This window comes from Hyperolius riggenbachi, chromosome 9 (assembly GCF_040937935.1).
Source record: "Hyperolius riggenbachi isolate aHypRig1 chromosome 9, aHypRig1.pri, whole genome shotgun sequence".
In the NCBI taxonomy this organism is placed as follows: domain Eukaryota; kingdom Metazoa; phylum Chordata; class Amphibia; order Anura; family Hyperoliidae; genus Hyperolius; species Hyperolius riggenbachi.
In genome coordinates this window covers 115,557,609-115,583,386 of record NC_090654.1, presented here as the reverse complement: position 1 = coordinate 115,583,386, position 25,778 = coordinate 115,557,609, and the positions used below count along the sequence as shown (strand labels likewise).

At 44.5% G+C, this 25,778-nt stretch overlaps 1 protein-coding gene across 1 annotated transcript in view; it reads right to left on the bottom strand.

Moving 5' to 3' along the window:
* The window catches only part of RMDN3 (regulator of microtubule dynamics 3), a 90,434-nt gene that overhangs the window by 54,309 nt on the left and 10,347 nt on the right, over positions 1-25,778 (bottom strand). Inside the window, exons 2-5 of the mRNA XM_068253382.1 lie at positions 18,572-18,770; positions 17,137-17,305; positions 15,647-15,790; positions 1,961-2,234 (exon numbers count right to left, since the gene is read on the bottom strand). Of these exons, the coding sequence (XP_068109483.1) occupies positions 1,961-2,234; positions 15,647-15,790; positions 17,137-17,305; positions 18,572-18,764 (780 nt within the window). The 5' untranslated portion in view covers positions 18,765-18,770. The remainder of the gene's footprint in view (positions 1-1,960; positions 2,235-15,646; positions 15,791-17,136; positions 17,306-18,571; positions 18,771-25,778) is intronic.

Here is a 25,778-nt window from a genome sequence, read left to right as displayed (position 1 = left end):
AAATCCAGCGTTCATTTAACTATCTGAAGTGCTAGCTCTTTGAAAAACTATCTATCTATGACCACAGAGCACATTGCCCCCCCTCGTTACCCCACCCACCAGAACCCACCGCACCAAGCAGTCTTTCCTCCTTCCTTCCACATAGACATAGTATGGGTCACTAGACAGCTGTACAAAATAAGGCCCCTGACCTGTCGCCCAAGGTATTGAGTCTTTGGGCAATGCACCTTAAAGGATCACTATTGCTAAAAATGTGTAAAATTTAAAAATATATGTTTATGCGCATATGTATAAAATGTACATCTGTACCAGAGTAAAATACATTATAAATTACTTTTTTCCTATGTCCTTGTCATTTACAGTAGTCCATCTCCTCATTGGGGATTCTCAGGGTTTTCTTTATTTTCAAAAGCACTTAGCGAATGGCAGTTACTCAGTCCTAGTGTCAAAACAGTGTACACGTGAATAAGCTGCCCAACATTTCTGTAGAGATCTTTTCAAGGCAGTGCCTTTGTAAAGAAAAAAAAAAGGAAATGCGGAGAATCCCCCATGAGGATATGAACGATTACAAAACCTGTCAGATTTTTACTACTTACTGTAAGTGACAGCAACATAGGAAAACATTTATAGTGCATTTTATTCAGGATGAAATGTACTTATATGTATGCGTATACATATATTTTAACTTTTACAATTTTTCACAACAGTGGTCCTTTAAGTTCTAAAAACAGTTGTGTGTGAAAATCCTGTTAGATCAATCGTCATAAATATGCTCAAATCAGCTTGTCTGGCATCAACAAATTATTCCACAAAGCAAAAATTACATTTGAACATTATCTGATGGAGCATCAGATAATGTTCAAATGTAATTTTTGCTTTGTGGAATAATTTGTTGATGCCAGACAAGCTGATTTGAGCATATTTATGACGATTGATCTAACAGGATTTTCACACACAACTGTTTTTAGAACTTAAAGGACCACTGTTGTGAAAAATTGTAAAAGTTAAAATATATGTATACGCATACATATAAGTACATTTCATCCTGAGTAAAATGCACTATAAATTACTTTTTTCCTATGTTGCTAGGAGCTAGCCTGTGTTTGCATTATTATTTCATGCACAGAACCTCTGCCACGTGATTGGCTGGTTAGATAAATATGAAAAAGGCAGAGGTAAAGGTGGTTTCACTAAAGTGCTCAGTGCATTAATACTCATTTCCACTATGGTGGGAGTGGGATGGAGCAGGCATGTATTAGATGCAGTTCTCATGCCGACGGCTCCCCCGTTCTCCTCCGCCCCGTCTTTGTACCTTCAATTGCAGCTTCGGCTCAGTCCATGTCACTCTGGGCAGGTGCATTACGGCTCGATGAGGTCAGTGTGCCGGCATGCACACGCACAGAGCGATTCTGTCCGCGAGCGCCTGTGCACTACCGCCCGACCTGGGCAACCTGGACTGAGCTGCACAGCAATTTAGGGTACAAAGAACGGGAAGAGAAAGGGAGAGCGGCGGCATGAGGACTGCATCTAATACATGCCTGCTCCCCCATTTTTAATAAATCGTTCAGCTCTGGTATCCTTTACCCAAAATACCATAAGGGCTGGGGCCCACCAGCAGCGCTTTAACAGCCCTTTCCTATTGTCAGCGATCGCAAAAGCTCTGCAACAGTGGAACCCTATGGGGGTGGTTCCCAGTAGCGTTGTGATCGCGAGGCAACTGCAAAAGTGTTGCCTACCAGATTGATCACATTCAAGGCAATTAGGGGAAAATCACGATAACTCCAGAAAATCGTGGTACAATTATGAAATGCATCCACTTGTGGACCTCAGAATGAAGTTATATTATCTCAGCATTGTGTTGGAAAGAATGTGTTTACTACAGAAGCACATAGCACTAGATGTGGCTATATATTTGTTTATTCACTGACTGCACAAATGAGAGAAAATCAATGATATATACCAGTAATTTGTTACTGCAGAGCAACTGGAACCCCTCCTGCTTCTGCTCAGCATCAGCGCTGTGCAACTGGTCAGCCCTATGCAGCAGATGCGTCAACTCTTCATCTACAGGGTCCACTGCCAACATGGTGGCTTCGTCATCTGTGACCAGGTCCACCGATTCTCTCCGCATTGTTCTCACGGTTTCGCAGCTCACTTCGTCCTCCTCCTCTTCTTCCCCGCTCGCTCTGCTGCTTTCACGGTCATAATCCGATTCAGCATTGGCCGTAGTGTAACTAGAAGAGAGGGAGAAAGAAAACATGTTTGGACACTTCTGAAAGTCTCTGGAGGCCACATAACAAGATGCAGGCCACTGTGATTGCTACAGCTCGATGAAAGAAACAAACAGGAGACATGCATAGCAGGTTCAGATAAATCAAAATGAAACTAAAAGTCAATATCCGCTCCAAGTATGAGAACATTTAAATAAACAATCACAGAACAGCAAGAAATTGAATTAGGGCATCAGCATTACAACTGGCACAATGCTCTAAATCAGAAACACAAGATGCAGAGCTGCACAGCAATGTGTGCAGATATAGGCCGTTACATTCTGCGTAATCTATACCAGGTTTCCTTTTTCCTTTACACGTGCTTCCATACTTTGCACATCTGTAGGACTATCTACTCATAAGTCAAAATACAGGAGCATCTCACTATAGTAAACTTTGATATAGTAAACCTCTGGGTATAGTAAACTCAGTTCTCAAGTTCAGATTATGTCCATATACTGTACGAATATACGATGAATCCTGAACTACTTGGTCAGTTCCCTTGGAGCTTACAATACGGCCTCATTTCCACTCTAACTCTATGTGCAGCATAGGTGGCCGTGGTGGTGCACGGCTCTGCGTTGCAATGAGATCCTCCCAAATACGTTGCGATAATGCAATTTCTGATGTCCCTGTGATTATGAGTTAAGGTAGCCATACATCTAGCGAAGTATGGGCAGACTCAACCAGGAGACAAATCTCTCTCTAATTAAATAAAGAGAGAGATCTGTCAGGTGCCCATAAACAGGCAGATTCCTGATCAATTTCAGCTTGAAATCGATCCATAATTGGTCGTGTGCCCTGCATCCGCCGCTGTCCCAATAATAAATGTCCCCTTTGGTGCCAGTGCAAGGAATACATTACTTGTCCGCGACCTCCGCTTGTCCCCCGCTGGCTTCCAGGATTCCCACTGTATACACGCGCGCCCCACATGGTTTCCTAGTAAGGGCGTGCGTGTGTGACATCACAGGGGCGCCCTTAATAGGAAACCACGTGGGGTGCTCGTGTATGTACAGAGGAATGTGGCCGGAGTAGCAGTGGACAAGCGGAGACCGCGGACAGGTAATGTATACCTTACATTGGCACCGGGGGTTGGTGGGCAGACGGACACTTATTATTGGGGAGGACAACGCCAGAGGTTTGATCGCATTTGTCTAGAAATTGCACGCCGTTTCTGCTGAGCATGCTATGAAGCAAGTTGGCCCAACATTTTTCAGCATGTGCGAAGGACACTTTCGTCCTGACAATGGTTGCATTGTCGGTCGGGCATGCACCTGGCGGCACCAATTTTCATCCAATTAAATTATAATAAGCGAATGGTCGATCAGTTGCCAAGTCGCCTGATGTATGGTCACCTTTAGTTGAATTTCCAAAAGAGCAGCTAAAATCACGCGGATGGAAACAAGCCCTAAAGCAGGGATGTCAAACTTAAAATACAAGGTGGGCCAAAATTAAACACTGGGACAAAGTTGTGAGCTAATCTCAATGTCTAATGGCCACCTCCCTCACTTATAAAGTTCCCTGGTGTCTAATGCCCCCCCCCCCTGCACTCCATTGCCTATACAGTTCCCTGGTGTATAGTGAGTCCCCCTCGTCTATACAGTTCCCTGGTGTCTAATGTTTCCTTCCTCCCTTATACAATTACCTGATTTTTAGTGGTCTCCCCTTCCTCCCATATACACCGTGTTCTTTAGTGATTCACTCTCTCCCCCCTATACAGTTTCCTGGTGTCTAGTGGCCCCCTCCTTCTCCTACACAGTTCCATGATGTCTAGTTAACCCCTCCATCCTCTATACAGTCCCCTGGTGACACCTCCCATCCCTAAAAGCTCTCTGGTGTCTAGCACCCCCCCCCCCCCCTTTGCACCTCTAAACAGTACCCTGATGTCTAGTACTTTCTCCCTCCCTGCACTACAGTATATGGCTTCAGTAAAGCATTCCTTGTGGTCTAGAGCAGGGCTGTGGAGTCAGTACGAAAAATCATTCGACTCCAACTCTGACTCCTCAGTTTATGATTTCACTGACTACTCTAATTTGCATATAACAATCTTGTCAATTGAAAGTATGTAACATAAAAGGCATTTCATCGCTGCTAATGCCTAGGAATTTTAAAGCCATATTAAGATGGCATCTGCTTTTGGAAACAAAAAGCTCCTGGCCAGGAAGCTGACACTGTACCCTGTCAGTTATCCCGGCCTGTCATTGTCAACGTGAATGTATGTAGTCTGTATAAGATTCACCGGAGCCCCACATCAGCCGGGTTCGGGCATTTAGCTCTGCCACCTTGCAGAAAAAGGCCTCTATCTTGTCTGTATCTGATATAGAAAAGGCAAGGGCCATTTTCTGCAAGCGGGCAAATCTATGCAACGTAACCCAGCAGACACAGGTTTCCAGAGAATCTTATTAACCTACCTGGCAGTAAGCCCAAGCGTGCTGCGGGCGTTTTTACTCACCTCCCGGGGGATCCACACGTTGGTAGCCGTTATTCTTCCTGTCCTCCGAGGCTCTGAATCACTCCATCGCTATCAGTGATCTCGCTACAGCGTTACAGCACCACCCGGAGGACGGAGGTACAATTGCAGCGCTGGAGCCAGGGAGGTGAGTGATTGCAGGGGCTGCTGCTGGCTTTCTGGCGGCATGATTGTTACCTTATTTTAGGGTCTGAAACTTGCAGAAAAGACTGTAAAATCTGGAAATAATCATACCGCCAGGGAGGTTAAACTGACATTGGGCTCTATTCACAAAACTTCTCATAAATGACTTATTTATCACCTAATTGATAAAATTAACCATTTAGTACATTTACAAGCAAAATAAACAAAGTAAAAGTTGTTCAACTCAAGTTAACTACATTTCAATATTACTTTCTGACCTTAATTATATTATATTTTTGCTCTTTGTGAACTTAAAAAAGTAACATAGATAAGGTGAAAACAGAGGAAAACAGGTGAAAAACGTTTGTGAATCATACACAATGTGTTGGGACATACTACATTTTAAGCATTAGCACACCTGTGTGTAGGTTTTTTTTTTAATGTACACCAGAGATGCATTTTAACTAAACTTAAAAACTTAAAAGCATATACTGTAGCTGTAGAGTAGCTGTTAAATAAAAACTAGTCTTTGGTAAGAGTACTTGTGAAGGGTGCAGACAGGAACAAAGAACACTGATCGGGGCAAAGGACAATCTAAGGGCTAGTTCACACTGGGCGATTTTTCAGCGATTTGATGATCACTGGCGATCAGCAAAATGCTGCTGCTAATGCTTGTCAATGGTAGTGTTCACACTGTAGCGATCGCCAGCGATTAGCGATTTGCCGATGGTGCATGCAGCATTTTTGGAGCGAATTTAGAGTGATTGCATTTCAATGTTATAGAATCACAAAACGCAATCACTCCTAAATCTTTTGTACAATGAAAAAAACAGCATTTTGATGATCACCAGTGATCAGCAAAACACTACCAAAGCGCCCAGTGCGGACTAGCCCTAACTGTGGGTACATCTAAGAGTAATGCGCAGGTACACACCTCTGCGTTCAATGTGCACAACATTCTCAGTGGATTAACAGCTATACAGGGAGTGCATATGGAGAGTATAGTACCAATGTATGACTTAATTTATAGCCACCAATTCCAAATCAAACAATAGAACTAATAAACGGATTTCATGAGCATAGGGATTGCATAAATTTGCATAAACCTGCATCAATGCAGAAGTATTTGCATCTCATTGGCAAGTTATTTATGAAGACTATTACCTAAAAAAATAGAATATTTTTATCATTTTTTTAAATTACTGTACAGTTTAAATTTATTAGGAGTCAGATTTGGCGCATTTTTTCCCCCGACTCCAGGTACCCAAAAATTGCTCCGACTCCAGTATTAGACTAAGGAGTCGGAGTCATTTTGGGTACCTGGAGTCGGAGTCGGTGGTTCCATAAAATGAGGAGTCGCAGTTGGACATATTTTGTACCGACTCAACAGCCCTGATTTTTATAAGAAGGCATTCTTATTGAGATGCTGTAGAAAGGCTACAGCTATCTTCCATCAACCACACGTTGTCGGTTTTTTTTTATTCCTCAAATAGTCCATATTGTGCCAGGCAACAGCAACAAAAGACCTCAGCTTGGAACGGTCTACTTGTTGAGTTGTCTAGCAGCCAATCTGGCCCTCAGAATGTTGAACGGCAGCATTACTTGTACTATATTCAAGCTGAGATTTAAGAACAATCAGCGCGTGAAGATTTGGCTTTTGCTAAACTTCGAAAAATGAAACTGTCAAAACGATCCTTGAATCCTTGGGGAACATCCCGTAACACAGGCAAGGAGAAGAATTAACCTCTGAGCAACGTCAGCCAAAGAAAACGTTCTGGCTAGTTTCCTCTAGAGCCAACATATTTTTTAGCCTTCCTTCTGCGTTATTATTTTAACTGGTTTTCTTCTCTTCCTTCACCTTTGTGTTTCTGTAAATAATCTTGCAAAGGTCAGCAGAAAAACCCCAGATGACCGTAAACCACAACAGACAGTTCCCAACACTATTTGTTTGGCAATATTCCCAGAAAAGGCCATTTGTGGAGGTTAAGATTTCATTTCACTGTTTAATAATAGGCATGAGTAATAACACAGATTTTTGGTGAAAACCCTAGCCAAGAATACATTTGAACAGAAGTGGTAGAGATTGTAGTTGGTACACTTTATTTGCACAGACTGGACAGAAGTAATAGATAAGGGGATTTGGGGCTGGCTATGTAAGGTCCTAAATAGTCACATAGTGGTATACAGAGCTGGCCTAAGGTTCCATGGCAACCTGTGTGAAACTACACTCGGATACACCCCTCCTCCTCCTCATCATAAAACATGTTATACTGGATATGTCCTTGCAATCCATGATTTCAAAAATCTGATCACCAATATCTCATATCAGAGATTAATGACATCACTGATCATGCAGTCTTCTAATTCAAGAGAGACCAGTAACACCACTAAGAATGGGGGGGGGGGGGGGGGGGAATAGGGAGAATTAGGCTGGGCCCCATTACAACAAGTTGGACAGTGGCATCAGAAATGCTGTCACAGTCCATGGCACGACCACCTTGTTAAAGAGACTCTGTAACAACAAAAACCTCCCCTGGGGGGTACTCACCTCGGGTGGGGGAAGCCTCCGGATCCTAATGAGGCTTCCCACGCCGTCCTCTGTCCCACAGGGGTCCAGCGGGGGCGCTGTGGCGACTTTCGGCACGGAAATAGACGGAAATACCCGATCTCCGTCGGGTCCGCTCTACTGCGCAGGCGCCGGAAACTTGCGCCTGCGCAGTAGAGCAGACCCGACGGCGATCGGGTATTTCCGCCTACTTCGGCGCCGAGAGGCATCAGAGCGCCTGCGCAGGAGCCAGGAAGGTAAATATTACGTCACCGCTGCACGGAGGGCTAAAGCGAGACCCCCGAGGGACGCAGGACGGCGTGGGAAGCCTCATTAGGATCCTGAGGCTTCCCCCACCCGAGGTGAGTACCCCCCCAGGGGCCGTTTTGTCGTTACAGTTCCTCTTTAACAGCAGTTCCATCGTGTCCATTGCATCAGACATGTCATAGTTAGTATTGTATCTATAATACATCTGACTTCTGTCCGGTGTCTATAAAAAAATCATGCAGGTCAGAATTTTATACTCGGTCACTAAAATGGGCACAACAGACATATCGGCACATGTCTGAATAGATAATATTTTTATAGAGCTTTACGCTGGGGACAGTGCTGGGTAGTGGGTACTCAAAGCGATGTGACCCTGTGTTCTGTCTCAGAAGCTCGGAAAAAGAGTTTTAGCCTTTTCTTAAAGGGACCCTGAGCAGTGGGGTAAATTTAAAATTGGTACTGACCTGGGGCTCCCTCCAGCCCACCGTAGGCTGCAAGGTCCCCTGGTGTCCTCCTGGCTCCGTTCTGGATCCTTCTGGCGGCTCCATTACTGGCAACACTCCCACCGAGTGTCGGGCCTTGAATTCCTGATCAGTGACGCTCATCATCACGCCAGCCGCTACGCATCATTGTGGTGGCTGGCGTGACAGTACTGCGCATGCACAATTTTGACGCGGATGACATGTAGCAGTCGGCGTGATGACGAGGAGCGTCACCGTTCAGGAAGTCAAGGCCAGACACTTGCCGGTAACGGAGCCGCCAGAGAGGCCCAGAACGGAGCCAGGAGGACGCCAAGGGACCTAACAGCCTATAGTGGGCTGGAGGGAGCCCCAGGTGAGTACCAATTTTATAATTTTCCCCACTGCTCAGGATGCCTTTAAAGCTGTCCAGAGATCGAGCCGCTCGCACTGATTGTTGATGTGAGTTCCAAATAGTAGGGGCTACATGGGAAAAGGCCCAAGCACCGAATGTCTTTAAGTGGATCCTGGGAATAACCAAATTCATCTTACTGGAAAAGTGGAGAGTGCGTGGAGGGGCATACAGTTCCAATAGAGTACTTGGGTCCCTTATGGTTTAAAGGGAACCTTAACTCTAAAAAAATAAAAAAATAAATTAAAAAAAAAATAAAAATGAGTTTTACTTACTTGGGGCATCTACCAGCCCCCTGCAGCCATCCTGTGCCCTCGCAGTCACTCATGGCTCCTCTGGTCCCCCGCTGCCAGCTAGTTTCATTTTTGCCGACTGGGATGCGTACGTTTTTATGCATTCCTGCTGGCGCAGGAAGCTATTGCAGACATCAACAAGTACTTTTTTACGCGTTACGGGTGTAATGCGTAAAATTTTACGCATTACACCCATAACGCGTAAAAATGGTCTGGACTGCACCAACTGGCAATTACATGAAGTAGGAGGTAGGGGGCATAATGGCAGGGTAGCCCCAGCTGTTAGAAGAGTCCCACTCAATTGGCTAAAGAGCCACATGCGGTTCAGGGGCCACAGATTTCAACAAATATAAGAGTGAGAAGATTAGGCTAAAGTGGGGGCAAATTCAGAAATAGACTAGGCCGAGAAAAGCATGGATAGAAAAGGTCAAGTGATATCAGTATAGGATACGATCTTAGGGCCTGTACACACTGAAAAACGCAAGCAAAATTGCAAGCGCATGCGTTTTTAAAATCGAAAGTGCATGTAGTTTTAAAAACGCATCATATGCCTGCGTTTTTGATGCGTTTGCGTTTTTCTTGTAATTGCTGATTGGCTAAAGAATTCTTTGTTTTTTTTCTAGTTTACATTTCAACAGGAATCAGGAAATGCAGAGTCTTCTGGGATACTGACTTATGAAAAACGCAGGCAAAAACGCAAGCACATGCATTTTTAATGCGTTTTCAAGCGCTGCGCTTAAAAAAGCGCAGCAGGCACTGCGATTGCGTTTTTCTAAAAACGCATTGCACCAGTGTGTACAAGTCATCACGATTTTCATTATTTTTCAAAAGACCTTGCGATTTTAAAAACGCATGCGTTTTTAAAAACGCAGCGCAAGCGCAGCAGTGTGTACAGGCCCGGAGGGATCGGATTCTTGCAATTTAGAATCCCTTAGCGTTATAGAGCCATGGTTCAGTCGGAAACTCTATAGACAGGCTTCTTCTTTAAAGACATTTTAAGAGGCTACAATTCTGAAAGTTTAGTAACATTTTGCTTATATTTTACGAAGGATAAAGAACAGCTTATCTGTTCTGTGCCCAGACATTAAGTCTGTGTAGGCCAGCTTTGTATAAACAAAACTCAGCCCGAACAGACAACAATCCTTTTCCTGGAATGGAGGGTACAGGACACTGGAAGCTCCAATTTGGTAAAGGTCCAGCGGCATGCGCAGTGTGTCTTATCAACCACATGACCCAAGTGGCCAAAAGCCACCTCCTGTGATCTCCTGGATGTGATTGACAGACATGACACACTCATGGTAGACATCCTGAGTGGGGACAAGAGTTAACCCTTGGATTGCTGTTTATAAGGAACGGACAGTCCAAAGGATGTTTACTTCTCCTTCATTTCCTGCATCTTCTTCCAACTTAGTTTTACTTTGTACATATGCTGTAGTGCCACATAACTTAGAGACGGTTCTTAAGAGAATCCTGAGTTAGTCAAAAGGACTCGCTCAAGTGCCATGGAACGCCAAGTCCGTAACTGAAATATTCTTGTTTTGCTGAGGAAACCAAAGTTACTTAAAGCTGTATTCCTGAATTTCTGCTGTATTCCTGTATTGCCAAATAAATCTCCTTAGTTGCTTGAAGACATCTGTGATCTCCCTCCATTGTCCACTGCTGCTGTGACAATGTCAAGTGGATATGCGCAGTTCTTATGCTGCTGGTGCCAATAAAGATAATCTCTAACCCCAAATTTCCGGTCCCACAGAAACCAGAACTTTTCCAAAAAGGGAATTGGAAATTTGAACAAACCATTCAGATAAAGGAAATGACTATCAATTAAATGTCACTGATCTGGCATTTTAACTACTTGAAGACCGCCCCACGCCAATGGGCGTGGCCACGGCGGCAGCCCCAGGACCTCCTAACGCCATTTGGCGCCAAGTCCTGGGGAAGCAGTTTGCAGGAGATCGCGTGCAGGCTGCACGCACATCTCCTGCTTGGGGGGGGGGGGCCCTCCTTCAGTCTCCGAGCGGCAATTGCCGTTCGGGAGTCTGTTAGACTATAGGGTAGTACCGCGCCGCGATCAGAAGCCTATGGCAGTCGATCGCCTGATTGGCCGGCTGGGGGGAGGGACGGTTTTCTTTTTTTTCAAAATAGTAAAAAAAAAAAGACATAAAAAAACAAATATTTATAAAAAAAAATAATAAACACTGGGGGGGGGGGGGGGGGGGGTGTAGGCCATCAGACCGCACCAACAGAGCGCTCTGTTGGTGGGGGGAAAAGGGTGGGGGAGGGGGGGGGGAATAACTCATGTGCTGTGTTGCACGGCCTTGCAGCTTGGCCTTAAAGCTGCAGTGGCCAATTACTCAAAAAACAGCCTGGTCTTTAGGGGGGGGGGGGGTTAGCACTGTGGTCCTCAAGTGGTTAAAATAAGTGTCATTTACAGTATTTGTAGTCAAATAATTTTTGTCCTTCAGAATATCGTCAGCTGAAAATGTTTAAATATACGTCAGACTGTTTTTAGTCATCTTTATAATGTCAAATAATAAGTTGGAGAGAGAAATAAAAAAGACAAATTGCATGATTGAGAGAGCCAAAGTATATTTAATAATATATTAAGATACAGTAATTATTGCGCACTGTGTTCTTATCGCAGTTTGGTAAATCAGGACTCTCTCACCACTCCACCTATTGTTTTTCACCTACAAATCTTTCTTTCACCTCCTCCTGTGACCCTCTGTATTGTACTGCCCCCAACACTTTTGTATCCTATACTGATTAATGGCATCTCCTCCTCTGCCTCCTGTCCCTCCAGTATTACATCACATTCACAAAAGTGCTCACCGCAATATGTGACCAATTGATGTGCCGACGGGGTAACAAACCCAACCCCGCTCGGGTTTAAACAGATGCTCTCAGTGGGATGGGCAGGTTATGCAACCTCCCCCCTCCCCCCCCCCCCACCCCCACCCACCAAGGGTGGATCAACAATCAAAAATAGAAGACTACAGAGGCGCCAATGAATACAAAAAAATAAAAAACACTTTAAAGGGAACCCAAGGTGGGAAACATGGAGGATGACATATTTCCTTTTAAACAATTCACATTGCCTGTATGTCCTGCTGATCCACTGCCTCTAAATCTTTTAGCCATAGTCCCTAAACAAGCATGCAGATCAAATGTTTATGACAAAAATGTGACAAGATTAGCTGCATGCTTGTTTCAGGTGTGGGATTCAAACATGACTGCAGCCAAAGAGATCTGCAGGGCAGGCAGGCAGGCAGGCAGGCAACGTTATTCTTTAATGTCTCTTCATGAGGGGGGTTGAGCTCTGACACTCATTTGATCAGATACTCTCTTATATGTGCCCAGTGGCGTAGCTAAGGAGCTGTGGGCCCCAATGCAAGTTTGACAATGGGGCCTCCCAAGCACTCTATACATAACAATTGATACGGCGCACCAAAATCTGCCAATGGCAACTACAGTGTGTCAGAGGTGCGAGAAGAGGATGGGAAACAGTTTGTTAATTATTACTACTATTCAAAGTATCTATGGAAGTGATTATTATGAGCACAGGACCAATAAAGATAGCTATGCCTCTGTATGTGCCTGAAGAAGTGGCAGTTGTGCCAAAAAACGCATAGCAATTTTGAGCATCTCCATTTTTGAACTTAAGAATAAAGGAGGAAACAATGCATAGTTGTGTGACTAACATTTATAAGTTAAGTCCACCACTACTGCTTTTTAAAGTGTTTTTAATTATTTTATATCCTTTGGTGCCTCTGTATTCATCTTAAAGCGGTATTGTCACCATAAAAATCAAATTTCAACAGCAACTGGTCTGAGTGTATAAAGTGATAAAGATGCTAATCCTGCATTCCAAACTTTCCAAACTTTTTCTGCTGTTATGATTTGGAGTTATCACATACTTTAGGAGCACTGGCCCTTTAGTAGTCGGTGCCAAAGAGTTGAATGCTGGGAGTTCTTTTTATCTATAATATATTCCTCCTCTTCCATTTATTTCCCGGCCTAGCTGCTTATCAGAAACACCCTCTGATCACTTGTGTTTAGAAGCAAGGCTGAGGTGACTCAGCGATTGGAGGAGTAAATTAAAAAGTAAGTAAAAAGACAGTGCAGTTCCTAGTATACACCCCAGTGGGAGTGTCTGAAGCCTCTGGTAGGAGGGCACCTAATTAATACACAATGAGCAAATGAAGGAGGATCAGGGGACAAGAGTCAGGGAGCATATGATGTCAGCATTAGCTTGGCAAAATGGCCACTGCCTAGAATGGGATTTTCTGCTTTTCCTTTATAAGATTCACAGGAATCATTACGTGGATAGCACAATACATCTGTAAGTAGAAGTAGTCTTTATCTACTTATATATATATATATGTGTTTTTTTATTTCTAGGTTAGAATGGGTGTCGCTTGTTCTTTAAAGGGACTCCAAGCAGTGCAGAAACTATGGAAAGATGCATATCATTTTAATGCTCTCTTTCTCCTCTTTCCAATGACATATAAACCGCCACCCTACGCCTTTTAGTTTTCACTATTTTCGTGATCGAAACTGCCGTGGCCACAATTCAGATCGCGAAAATAAAGAAAACTAAAAGGCGTAGGGTGGCGATTTATGTGTCGTCAGAAAGAGAAAGAGCTTTAAAATGATATCCATCTTTCCATAGTTACATTGCATTACACAGGGCGACTTTTTCCTAAAGTCAGCAGCTCCATTCCTAAAGTCAGCAATTTCAATCGTGAAAATAGCGAAAACTAAAAGGTGTAGGGCGGCGGTTTATATATCATTGGAAAGAGGAGACAGAGAGCTTTAAAAATGATATGCATCTTTCCATAGTTTCTGCACTGCTCGGAGTCCCTTTAAGATTCTATCAAAACAAGTCTAGCATGAAGAACTGCAGGAGCACAAAAGAACAAATCCCAACATTTTTGCAAACTATTTAATAGAAAACAGGAACAAATAAGCCTACAGTAAGCCGAGCACAAACCTCATTGAGCTAATAAGGAAAGTGGGGTAAGAAGCAGTCCAATTGCTAATGACAGACACTGCCCAGAATGACTACTAAGATGAGAGAAACCATCACTATAACCTGGTTAGGAGTTGGCTGTTATGAAAGAATGCTGGGAAATGTCCCTGCTGGTGGGGAAAATAACATGACTGTCTGGAGGGAGTTCGACAAAGGCATGTGGTACATAAGTTGATCCAAAAGGCATGGAAAATGGTTGTCTGGTCTGGCAGAAAACCAGCCAGTATCTAGTGTGGCCACCATTTGCCCTCACGCAGTGCAACACATCTCCATTGCATAGTTGATCAGGTTGTTTATTGTGGCCTCCTCTTCAATTGCTGTGCGAAGTTGCGGAATATCGGCAGGAACTGGAACACGCTGTTGTATACGCCGATTCAGAGCATCCCAAACATGCTCAATGGGTGACATGTCTGGCGAGTATGCTGGCCATGTAAGAACTGGGATGTTTTCAGCTTCCAGGAATTGTGCCCAGATCTTTGCAATATGGGGTCATGCATTATCATGCTGCAACAGGAGGTGGAAGAATGGCACAACATGGGCCTCAGGATTTTGTCACGGTAGCTCTGTGCATTTAAAACGCCATCAATAAAATGCAACTGTGTTCGTTGTCCATAACATACACCTGCCCATACCATAACCCCACTGTCACCATGGACCACTCGATCCACAACGTTGACTTCAGAAAACCGCTCACCCACACGACACCACACACGCTGTCTGCCATCTGTCCTGAACAGTGAAAACCAGGACTCATCCATGAACAGAACGCTTCTCCAACGTGCCAGACGCCATTGAATGTGATCATTTATCCACTCAAGTCGGTTATGACGAACTGCAGTCAGGTCCAGACCCGATGAGGACAACGAGCATGCAGATGAGCTTCCCTGAGATGGTTTCTGACAGTTTGTGCTGAAATTCTTTCATTATGTAAACCGATTGTTGCTGCAACGGTATGGGTGGTTGGTCTCAGATGATCATGGAGGTGAACATGCTGGATGTGGAGGTCCTGGGCTGGCAGGGTTACACTTGGTCTGCTGTGAGGCCGGTTGGATGTGCTGCCAAATTCCTAAAACGCCTTTGGAAATGGCTTACGGTAGAGAAAAGAACATTCATTTTACGGGCAACAGCTCTGGTAGACATTCTTACAGTCAGCATGCCAATTGTACGCTCCCTCAAACGTTGCGATATCTGTGGCATTGTGTTGTGTGATCAAACTGGACATTTCAAAATGGCCATTTATTGTGGTCAGTCTGAGGCATACCTGTGCAATATTCATCCTACCTAATAAAAGCTAAGTGTCGCTGCGTCCAGCAGTTTTGTCCGTGTCCCAGGATTTTTGTTACTGCGCATGTGCGCAGTAACGAACAGCTGGGACCAGGGAACTGGACGGGCGAGCGAGGCGGGCGTGCGCACTGGCGGCGGCAGCCGCAGACCTGGAGCCCGTTTTTAGACGGGCTGGGTCTACTAGTGATAGCTAATCAGCACATTGATATACCACACCCGTGAGGTGGGATGGATTATCTTGGCAAAGGAGAAGTGCTCGCCAACACAGAATTAGACATATTTGTGAACAATATTTTACAGTAATGGGTCTTTTGTGTAAGTAGAAAATGTTTCAGATCTGAGTTCAGCTCATGCAAAATGGGAGCAAAATCTAAAGTGTTCCGTTTATATTTTTGCTACAGTGTATTTACACTATATATACACGTTTTGTGTATTGCATGTCTACATTTAGTCTCAGAAATAAATGTAAATAATTCTACTTATATAAGCACTTACCCTCCTTCACTCTCCACATCTGTATGAGCAGCCCCAGAACTGGTTGTAAAATAAATGGAACTGGAGCCTGTGGAATCGGTCCTCTCTCGATGGAGCAGGACTCTGCGACGTCGGGTGGCCTTCTGGTTCTCCTCTAGGTGTGTCCTGCAGAATGAATGGAAAAAACCCCCCACAAGATTATGCTCCTTTGCAATCCATTTCCAAAGATAAAACAGTTGTCACATTCTCCTACAGTAATAATGTAAGACCTGCTTTATAGTAGAGGCATGTAGAGGTTTGTAGAGTGCCTGTTCCCTTTATGCTACAAAGTGTACCTGAGGCAAATAAAAAGAAAAAAAATGAGATACTTACCTAAGAAGAGGTAAGAATACAGAGGCTTCCCAAGTCCTCTTGGCCTCCACCATTACCACCCTTGGACACCCGAAACATATCAGACAAGAGCTTATTGGATGTGTTATTATGGGCTTCAGGGCTGTGGAGTCGGTAAAAAAAATCATCCAACTCCTCACTTTATGAAACCACGACTCCAACTCCAGGTACCCAAAACATGCTCTGACGCCACAGCCCTGGTGGTCATGCTCTTCATGCACAAGCGCGGCTGTATTGCTCCTGTGCGAGTATGACTGTGCCTGTACAGTATGCTTAATCTGCTTGTGCACTGCACAGCCATGGCTTTATTTGTGCAGATGTGGTGTGGTCACAATCATACAGAGGTTCCCGGGGCAGCAGCTGTGGTATCCAGGAGGACTTGGGAACCCTCTGGAGGATCCAGAGATTTCCCTCATCTCAGGTATCTATTTTTTTTTTCTTGCTGCCTCAGGTTCTCTTTAAGCTGCACTGAGCTAATGACCTTATATAATTGCTCTTATAGCACGTACACACGCCATACTTTAGCAAACGACGGGTCCGTCAGACCCTCCTGCTGGGCAGACGTTCTGTCAACAGTAGCACGTGTGTAAACGCTGTCGGCAGACTGATAAGATCCGCTCAGAAACAGTCTTTTCCGTCTACCTTTCTCTCCTGTACCCTTATGCTAGGTACACACCATACAATTTTCTGGCAGATTTACCTGCCATATCGATTATTTCCAACATGTCCAACATGTCCAATATGAATTTTGATTTTCTGATTTCTTAATGTTTTTTTTCTATTGTTTTTTTCAATTGATTTTTGTTCAGTTCTATGAAAATCAATCAAAAAAAGATTGAAAAAACGATTAAAAAAAGATCAGAAAATAAAATAACCGGATCAACTTTGCTGGGTGCTAACTTGTAATACGGGGGACCCACATGTTACCCACAGTATATCACCCATGGATAAACCGACGCCCTCCAACTTTACACTTGTAGGGAGGGGATGGTGTGCTGTGAACGCTGCACTGATCTTAAAGCAAAACAAGATTTTATAGAATGGATAACATCTGGGGGGGGGGCGTGAAGTTTACATGTATTTATATTATTCATAGTATATGTCAGTTCCCAAGTACTCACCGAACTTCTCCTACAATCTCTTCAGCTAGTCCATGAAGAATGTTGCGTAAAGACTCCACTTCCTCTTTCAGTTCTGTTATACTGCCAAGAACATAGTCCAATCGGTTCAACAGCTCCACCTGCTCCCCGCGAGATGCTGACGCTGCTCCTTTTGCCCTGCTTGATAAAGCTGTAAAAAAAACCTCAATATTTAACACATACTACCAGCATTAAAGTACATCAGTCAGCCTCTGTGCCCATTTATGTCTGCTATGTGTATTTAAGCCCAGTTCAGGCACAGTTATATATAATAATTATTTAGTATTTATATAGCGCAGGCAACAGAGAGGAACCATAAGGACGTGGTAATGCAGTAGTAAATGATTCAGGATACCCACTTTTACGTTAAATATCCTGGTCTTATAGGTATATAATGATGTATATCGGTGTGTAGCCCTGCTGACCAACTGAGGTCTAGCCTGGGCTTTTTATTATGCTGAATGCTCTCCCCCAGAGCATTCTGGGAGACCAGGTATATTTTCTTCTGGTTTTAGAACTCTCAGTAATTAAAATTCCCGTACAGATCACCTGCTAGTACTAAAGATGTTTCCGCCTGTGATGAATTTCAGAATGTAAATCAGGGAGAGGAAAGATTTTACAATGGGCAAACGCTGACTAAATCATTCATAAACAAAAATTGTAAAAAAACAACAAACAAACAAAAATGCTATTTTATTCATTATGTGATTTTGACTACAGTTCTTCTGAGGTACAATCACAACACAGCAAAGCCCCCGTTATATGGAACTCCGGCAACTGGAAGTTTCAACTAACCGGCATGCTGGAGGAGATAATGGGGACTGTGCTTTGGGGCTTTTGCAGGGCAAAAAATACTCACCGAGTGTCCAGCGCAATCTTCGAACCTTCCTGTAGCTCCTAGTGGCCTCCCAGCATCCATGCATGGCTCCCGGCGTGTCATGTGACCCGACGTGGGTCAGGTGACATGCCGGGAGCCGTACACGGAGGACACCGGAAAGCCGCTAAGAGCTAGAGGAAGGTTAGAAGACTGTGCTGGACACTCGCTGAGTATTTTTTTGCTGCTGGGGGCGGGGGGAGGTTTGTGCTTTTTCAGCCGGGTACTCAAGCAACTGGCAAGCACATGTATCTGGCATCAGACGCTCCCTGCCGGTACTGGATACCAGGAGGTCCACAACCTCACATTGTAAAAGATAACGTTATCCTAACATGTTGACTACAATGTGTTTCTGGATAATGGGTGCAAAAAGCACGTGCTTCAAAGCAGCTGACCATGCTATGAAATAATGCATGTTTTTTACATGCAGAATGTGCGTTGCGGTATTTCCACATTGTAGCGCAGATGTTACGTGATGCACATAGTGTCATCTTAGATATTCTTCAAATCATGTCAATATGACAATGTAAGAAAGATCAGTACCTGGTAAGTAACTGGATGCTGTAGCAATATTCTCACTGTCTGTGAGTGTATGTACATGATATCCATTCTGCTTTGACAATATTTTCTTATTCTTCTTGCGATGCCTCCGGTACACCACATAAATGGCCACTCCTGTAGCGACTCCAGCTACAAGTCCCAGCCCAATGCGGACCAACACAACATGGCTGTGCATGGTGTCCTATTGGAAAAAAAAGAACAACAAATAAACAAAATAAAGAATAAAAAGCGTGGGAAGAATTCACTGTTGTAAGAGATAAAGATAAAAAGTTCAATCTAGGAACACTGCAGAATTACTGAACAAACGTTTGTACTACTTGGTGCAGGATTACATCATTGTTCACTTTAATTCTGGCACTTATTCATTCACATGAAGTTCAAAAATTCCTTCCTGCATTGTGGTATACTGAGTGTTCTTCATGGGAAACCACAGTGATCTGGATACAAGGAGTAGGAGCCCCCTGCTGGATAGCTACTGCATTGCCACCAAAAAAAACCCCAACAATTCCTGGCAAGTGACTTTGCTACAAAAAACAAATAATAATAATCTAACAAATGACATATCAATTACCAGAGAGAATGTACAGTATTGAAAACCAAACAACTAGACAACTGACAAGTTGCATTATTATATGGCTCTATAAAATGAATAGGATATATGCATTCTATACACCAGGGGCTCTGAGCCTGGATTTTCAGGAAGTGGTAAATTATGGGAGGACCTAGTTTCTAAGCTGAATACTTGCAAATACATTCTGTTTTATCTAGATTGAAAATAAAGAGAGCTGGTACCAAATGCTATTAGCAGGGTCACTGGAGTATACACAGGAGCTTACGTGTTTCCCTGGTGGTTTTTAGCTGGGCGTGGGGAGAAGCTGAGAGACAGCTCTCCCTGCTCACAGCACAGTAGGAGAATATAACATATAGATACCCCTATTGACTACCTAGCCCAGGGGTCAGGAACCTTTTTGGCTGAGAGAGCCATAAACACCACATTTTTTAAATGTATTTCCCCGAGAGCCATACAATATGTTTCAACCTGGGACAGTGCGCATGCGCAGTAGAAGGCTCACGTCCCTGTTGCTATGGTGATGTGTATACAGTTGATCCGCCAGGCAGCGGAAGTGTCAGACACGTCTTCAGCTCTCTTGGGTTTGAGCAACATCAGCAAATTCCCTGAGAACTAGACAGGAGAAATCCCGACTAACAGCTTGTACAATTAGCTAGCTGACTTGAGGGTTGATTCACTTTGTAGGACGAGATCCCCGCACTTTGGCCCAATAGGCTGGCTGTCAAGTGACAGGCAGGCCATTTGGCCAAAGTGCGGGGATCTCGTCCTACAAACTCACTGGACCTGACAGAGTCCAAGGTGGGACAATTGGAGCGGCCGTTAGTTTTGGGGGGAGCGCGAGTAAGTTAGTAGTGCATGCTACAGCAGTAGCATGCCTACTCTAAAAATTTTACTTGCACTGCCACACTAAGCTGCGCTGCTTGAGCAGTGTAGAGTGAATCAACCCCTACTGATTTGACTGTGAGCCAGATGTAGCCATCAAAAGAGCCACATCTGGCTCCTGAGCTATAGGTTCCCTACCCCTGACCTAGCCTGTCCTCTAGTGGCATAATTCACCGTACAGCTATTGCCAGTGTTCCAACAAAGAAACATAGTACATAATGGAAGATGGACTACTGTAACCAACATAATATACACCGTCAATTCACCTCACAATGTTTGTAGGATAACGGTAGTAGAATATCAGAAACTTTACAGATATTCTACCACTTCATTAACAGCAAATTGTCAATAATAAATACCCAAATTCTACTATGACCTGACATCTCCCCACTCTTTCACAGAACCCTCCCCTGGTGGTGCCCAACCTTGACCCCACCTCTGGACAGTTTTGCACTTGACAGGGTCATATGCAGGCTCCAAAAAGCAGCACCCCACCCACAATCAGCACAAATGAAAATTCCATCATGTTTGGTTAGTGCTACGTTTGTGTGCCCATTTGTCAAAAAAATTTAATTGCCTGAGGTGAACTTGTGAGGATGCCCCCCCCCCCCCCCCCATTCCCCCCATATTTCGAATGATCGCACAGCATTTGACAATTTACTTTGCTTCATTTAATGTTCTCACATAACGTGCTGCAGCTCAACACAACAGCACACTGGCTGGCTGTGAGCCTGTGACAAACAAACTGCTAACCCTCAGCCACTCCATTCCTCCTCAGGAAGGTACACAGTACAAAAATGCTTCCCCAGAAATCTCTGCGCCTGATGCAAATGTTTCACCTTGCTTCATGAAAGAACCGGCCCTGAGTGCTGTGTGTGTGTGCTCATAAAAATAATCTTTCTTTTTTGCAGCACAAATGAATTTGTGCTGATTGTAGGGGGGCTAGCTTCACGGAGCTAGCGCCGCACCCCCTAATTGTGGTGTAATTTATAAACTGAATTGGAGTGGAGAAGTGATCAGACTGATGGTAATCAGACAGTGTTTTCTAACTGACTTTACATGGCACGCTGGCACCTGGATGTCATTTACATCATCCCCCCATGGCAAATAGGAACACATCCAGCAGTTGCACAAGCCCTTTGCTGTTTGTGGGTCGAGCTTCAACAAACGCAAACAAATATTGACATTTTAGTGAACAGCCCAATATGTATTTTTTTAAGTCGAACATAAAAATAATTTGTTCAAGTTAACCTCCATGCTAATATGATTCTTATAATAGGTTTCTGAACTGTTTACAAAACGTACCGTATATATGAACTTAAGAACAGAAGTTATAGGCAATTCCATGTATTAAGTTTTCAGACATGGAGGTTCTCTCAGGAGACATTGATTAGGCTCGGTCCACAGCACATGCGTTTCCACAGGATCCGAGGTAAACACATCCGCTGTCAGGGAAAATCGTGTAAGTTGGTTTCTTGCGCTGTGATTACCGTAATGGATCTTTCACGGAAAGTTTGCAAAGGATCTTTCGAAGTGTAAACAGTTCCCTGTTAATAAAAAGGCCCTGTTCACAGTGCACGAGTTGTGTTGCAAAATAGCTCTGCACGTCAACACACTGCTCATACAATTCTATGGGCCTGTTCATAGTACTGCATTGTAACGGATCGCGTTATTCTAACTGGCTGCATGCAGGTTTCTATTTCCAGTCTCTGTTCCAATTTATACATATTATAATGTATACATTATGCAATGCACCACTGTGAACGTGGCCTCAGAGACGGTAATTTTCCCTGCTTGCATGCTCATTTATTGCAAACTGTACACAGCATGCAAGTGGGACAATCAAATTAACTTCCTGTTGATACTGACTGACCCATTTCCAAGCGCCACAAAGTTTACGTTCAAATTGAAGGCAAGTCAGAAAGATTAAAATGTACCTAAAAGTGGATTTTAAGTTAAAAGTTAGATCATAACCTTAGTAGGGGGAAGCCTCTGGGGGCTTCCCCGATCCTCCTCTAGCTTTTCACTCCTGCGCTGGGGCTCTGAACTTATTTGACATGAGCTTGCTGTACAGTTCTCATGGCCGTGCTCCCGCTTATATATGATTAAGCCCACACTGAGCATGTGCAAGTATGGTCTGCACATGCCCAGTAGAATGAAGATGCTCGTGGACAGCTCCATGCTACTGGGTATGTGAGAACTGTACCAGTGTATGTGCAGTATGGCCTAGCTCATACGCGGACGGAAGAATGGTCATGAAAAAGAGTCCCGCTCAGCACTGGTGGGCACATGGACCATCCAGAGTCTATCATTTTTCTCTTTACAGGCTAGCTTTAAGTCTAATTTCACTTCCACGTTGCGTTGCTCTGCGTCTGACTATAAAATCACACAGATTACCGCCAGGCATGCTTGGCAGTACCAGATAACGCATGCACTTACCGTAGCAACTAAGCATACTTTTTATGTGCAGTATGCTTCGCATCACACCTCCAAGGCTGCGATGCGAGTTTTACCCCTTCGTTATGATCCAGTTTTTCCAGAATTTGCAATGTCTTGGTGTGAAAATAAGCAAACATCTCTTTATGGTACGTTTCCACTACAAGCATGCAAATTGGTAAGCTATTTTCCGGGCGTGTAATTACATGGGTATGCAAATTCACATGCATAATCGCTATTTTTTATCGTGTGAGTTCCGTCTCTATTGACATACACAAAACATGCAAAATGCGAAAAAGCACAAACACAAAAACGTCCAGATTTTACCTGCATGCGAATTCTGGATACAGTAAAAATAGGCCCATTGAAATACAATGCTATATAAATATGTGTGCAGAAAATGCACGCAAATTCGCATGTTGTGGCCTTTAAACATCTCTGATGTTAATCATTCGAGCCTCTCTGAATGATTGAACTGTTCTGACTGCTGAAACAATCTGATATCAGAGATGAGTATAAAGCAAGTGTCAGGTGTCACTTCAAATGTCATCTCTTTCTAAAAATAAAGGGCCCGTTTCCACTGGCCGCAAATTCCCATCACACAGCACTGCATCCAACCTGAAGCCAATGCATATCAAAGGAATAGTTTCCATTGCAGAAGTCACATGCTGGTAGTTGCAATGTGATTGCATCTGTGCAGTGGAAACAGGCCCAAAGACAACAGGCCCTATGACAGTACATCCAGCACTAGTCTAGTTTAATTTCTCCAATCACAGCCACCTCTACCGGGTGAATCGTTGTGATTGGCCAAACAGTGTGGGCATTGTTTACTACAACCTACCGGAAACCTAGCAGTTTGAGAGGGCGCTGTCCACCAAATCACGTTAGCAGAATTTCCCAATGAGGTTCGCTGCTAGCTCCACTGAACTAGACTAGCCCCGTACAAGCCACAGTGTATAAGATGATCTAAAGGTGGCCACACACCATACTATTATTTTAACTTTCTTTTTAATTTAAGAATCACAATTTTTCAAATTGATTATAACATTAGAAACATCTGACCAACATACCACACGCGTTACATTTTTCCCTGATTTAAAAAAAATAAAAATCTCTGAAAAAATTGCCCGAGTCATATATATACATTAGACATATACATTAAAGGGGTTATTTCGCGAAAAAAGTAGGCAGTTAAAAAATGTGACAGATAACAGGTTTTGGGCCAGTCCATCTTTTTAAGGGGGATTCTCAGGGCTTTCTTTGTTTTCAACAGCATTTCCTGAACAACAGTTGCAAAAAATTTAACTGACATAATAGTGTGCAAGTGATTAGGGCCCTTTTCCACTAGCAGTCGCTAGCGTTCGCGCTGAACGCTAGCGATTGCTGAATCGCAATTCCGCCGTTTTCCCGACGTTTGCGGCCGCGATTTTGCTATGCTATGCACTGCATAGCAAAATCGCGGCAAAAGTCGCTCCGCGGCGCGATCGCGATCAAGTAAAAAACGAATCGCGGTAGTGGAAATGACCTACCGCGATTCCTATGTTAAAAAGCAAACCGTAGCGATTGTAAAATCGCTAGCGGTTTGCGTTTTTGCGATTCAGCCAGCGCAAACGCGCTGGTGGAAAAGGGCCCTCAGGGAGGCCAGCTGGTATTGTGCTATTTTGGCAGTTAAACTGCTGTTTAGGAAATGCTGTTGAAAACAAAGAAAGCCCTGAGAATCCCCCTTAACCACTTGCCGACCGCACGCTTATACCGTGCGTCGGCAAAGTGGCAGCTGCAGGACCAGCGACGCAGTACTGCGTCGCCGGCTGCAGCCTAATTAACGAGCGATCGCGCGGCTGTAGCCGCGCGATCGCTACGTCACACTCTTCGGCCCCCATGTGACTTCAGCCCGCCGGCCAATCAGCAGCGCCGGCGGGCTGTAAAAATTCAAATCGGCCAATAGAACAGGTATAATACAGTTTGTTTACGTAACAAACTGTATTATACTGCCTGCCTCCCGCTGGTGGTCACACTTAGCGATCGACCACCAGCGAGGAGAGCAGGCACAGTAAGCACACACACACGCACACATTAGGAGCCCCACAGACCCCCCGATCACCCGCAGCACCCATCAGACACCCCCCTGTACCCCCCTGCAGCCCGCAGATCAGACCCAACCAACCCCCATATCACCCATCAATCAATCCCTGTCACCACCTGTCACTCCTATCCATCAGAGCAGACCCCCAACTACCCCTTAGGGGTATCTGATCACCCCCCACACCTCCAGATCTCCCCCCGACCCCCCCCCCCCCCCCTGTATACTGAACCTATCTATCTCCCCTGCATCTGTCTATCTCCCCAGTGATCAGCTGCCAATCACCTATCAGTCACCTGTCAATCATCCCTTGTCACCACCTGTCACTGCCCCCCATTAGATCAGACCCCCAACTGCCCCTTAGGGGTATCTGATCACCCCCCACCCCTTCAGATCCCCCCCCCTCCCCCCGTATACTGCATCTATCTTCCCTGTAATTGCCCGCTGATCAGCTGTCAATCACCTATCCGTCACCTGTCAATCATCCCTTGTCACCACCTGCCACTGCCCCCCATCAGATCAGACCCCCAACTGCCCATTAGGGGCTTCTGATCACCCACCCACCCTTTCAGATCCCTCCGAGACACCCCCCCCCTGATCACATCAGCAGTCCATTGTTTACATCTGTTTTTCCCTGTAAACACCCACTTATCACCCGTCAATAACCCATCTATCACCACCTGTCACTCCTATCCATCAGATTAGACCCCCAACTACCCCTTAGGGGTATCTGATCACCCCCCACCCCTTCCGATCCTCCCCACACCGTCCTAGTTCATTGATTGCGTATATTCTCCCCCCTGCCATTGTGTATCTTATCTCCTGTCTGTAAGGCTTGATTGTGCTTTGTTTGGCTACAATTGTCTCAATTGCACTGTGATTGGCATCGATTGTCGTGTGATTGGCTTCGATTGTCACGTAATTGGGCTTCGATTGTCGCGTGATTGGCTTCAATTGCCCGTAATTGGTTTTGATTGTGCCAATTGCCCACTGATTGGCTGTTTTGCCCTGTGATTAGCATCGATTGTCGTGTGATTGGCTTCAATTGTCACGTAATTGGTTTTTGATTGTCACGTTATTGGATTCAATTGGTCCGTGATTGGCTTTGATTGCGCCGATTGCTGTAATTGTGTTGTAATTGTCTCGTGATTGTTTTTGATTATTTGTGATTGCTCTCTGATCCCCAACCCCCCCCCCCCCCCCCCCCCTTTCACCATCAC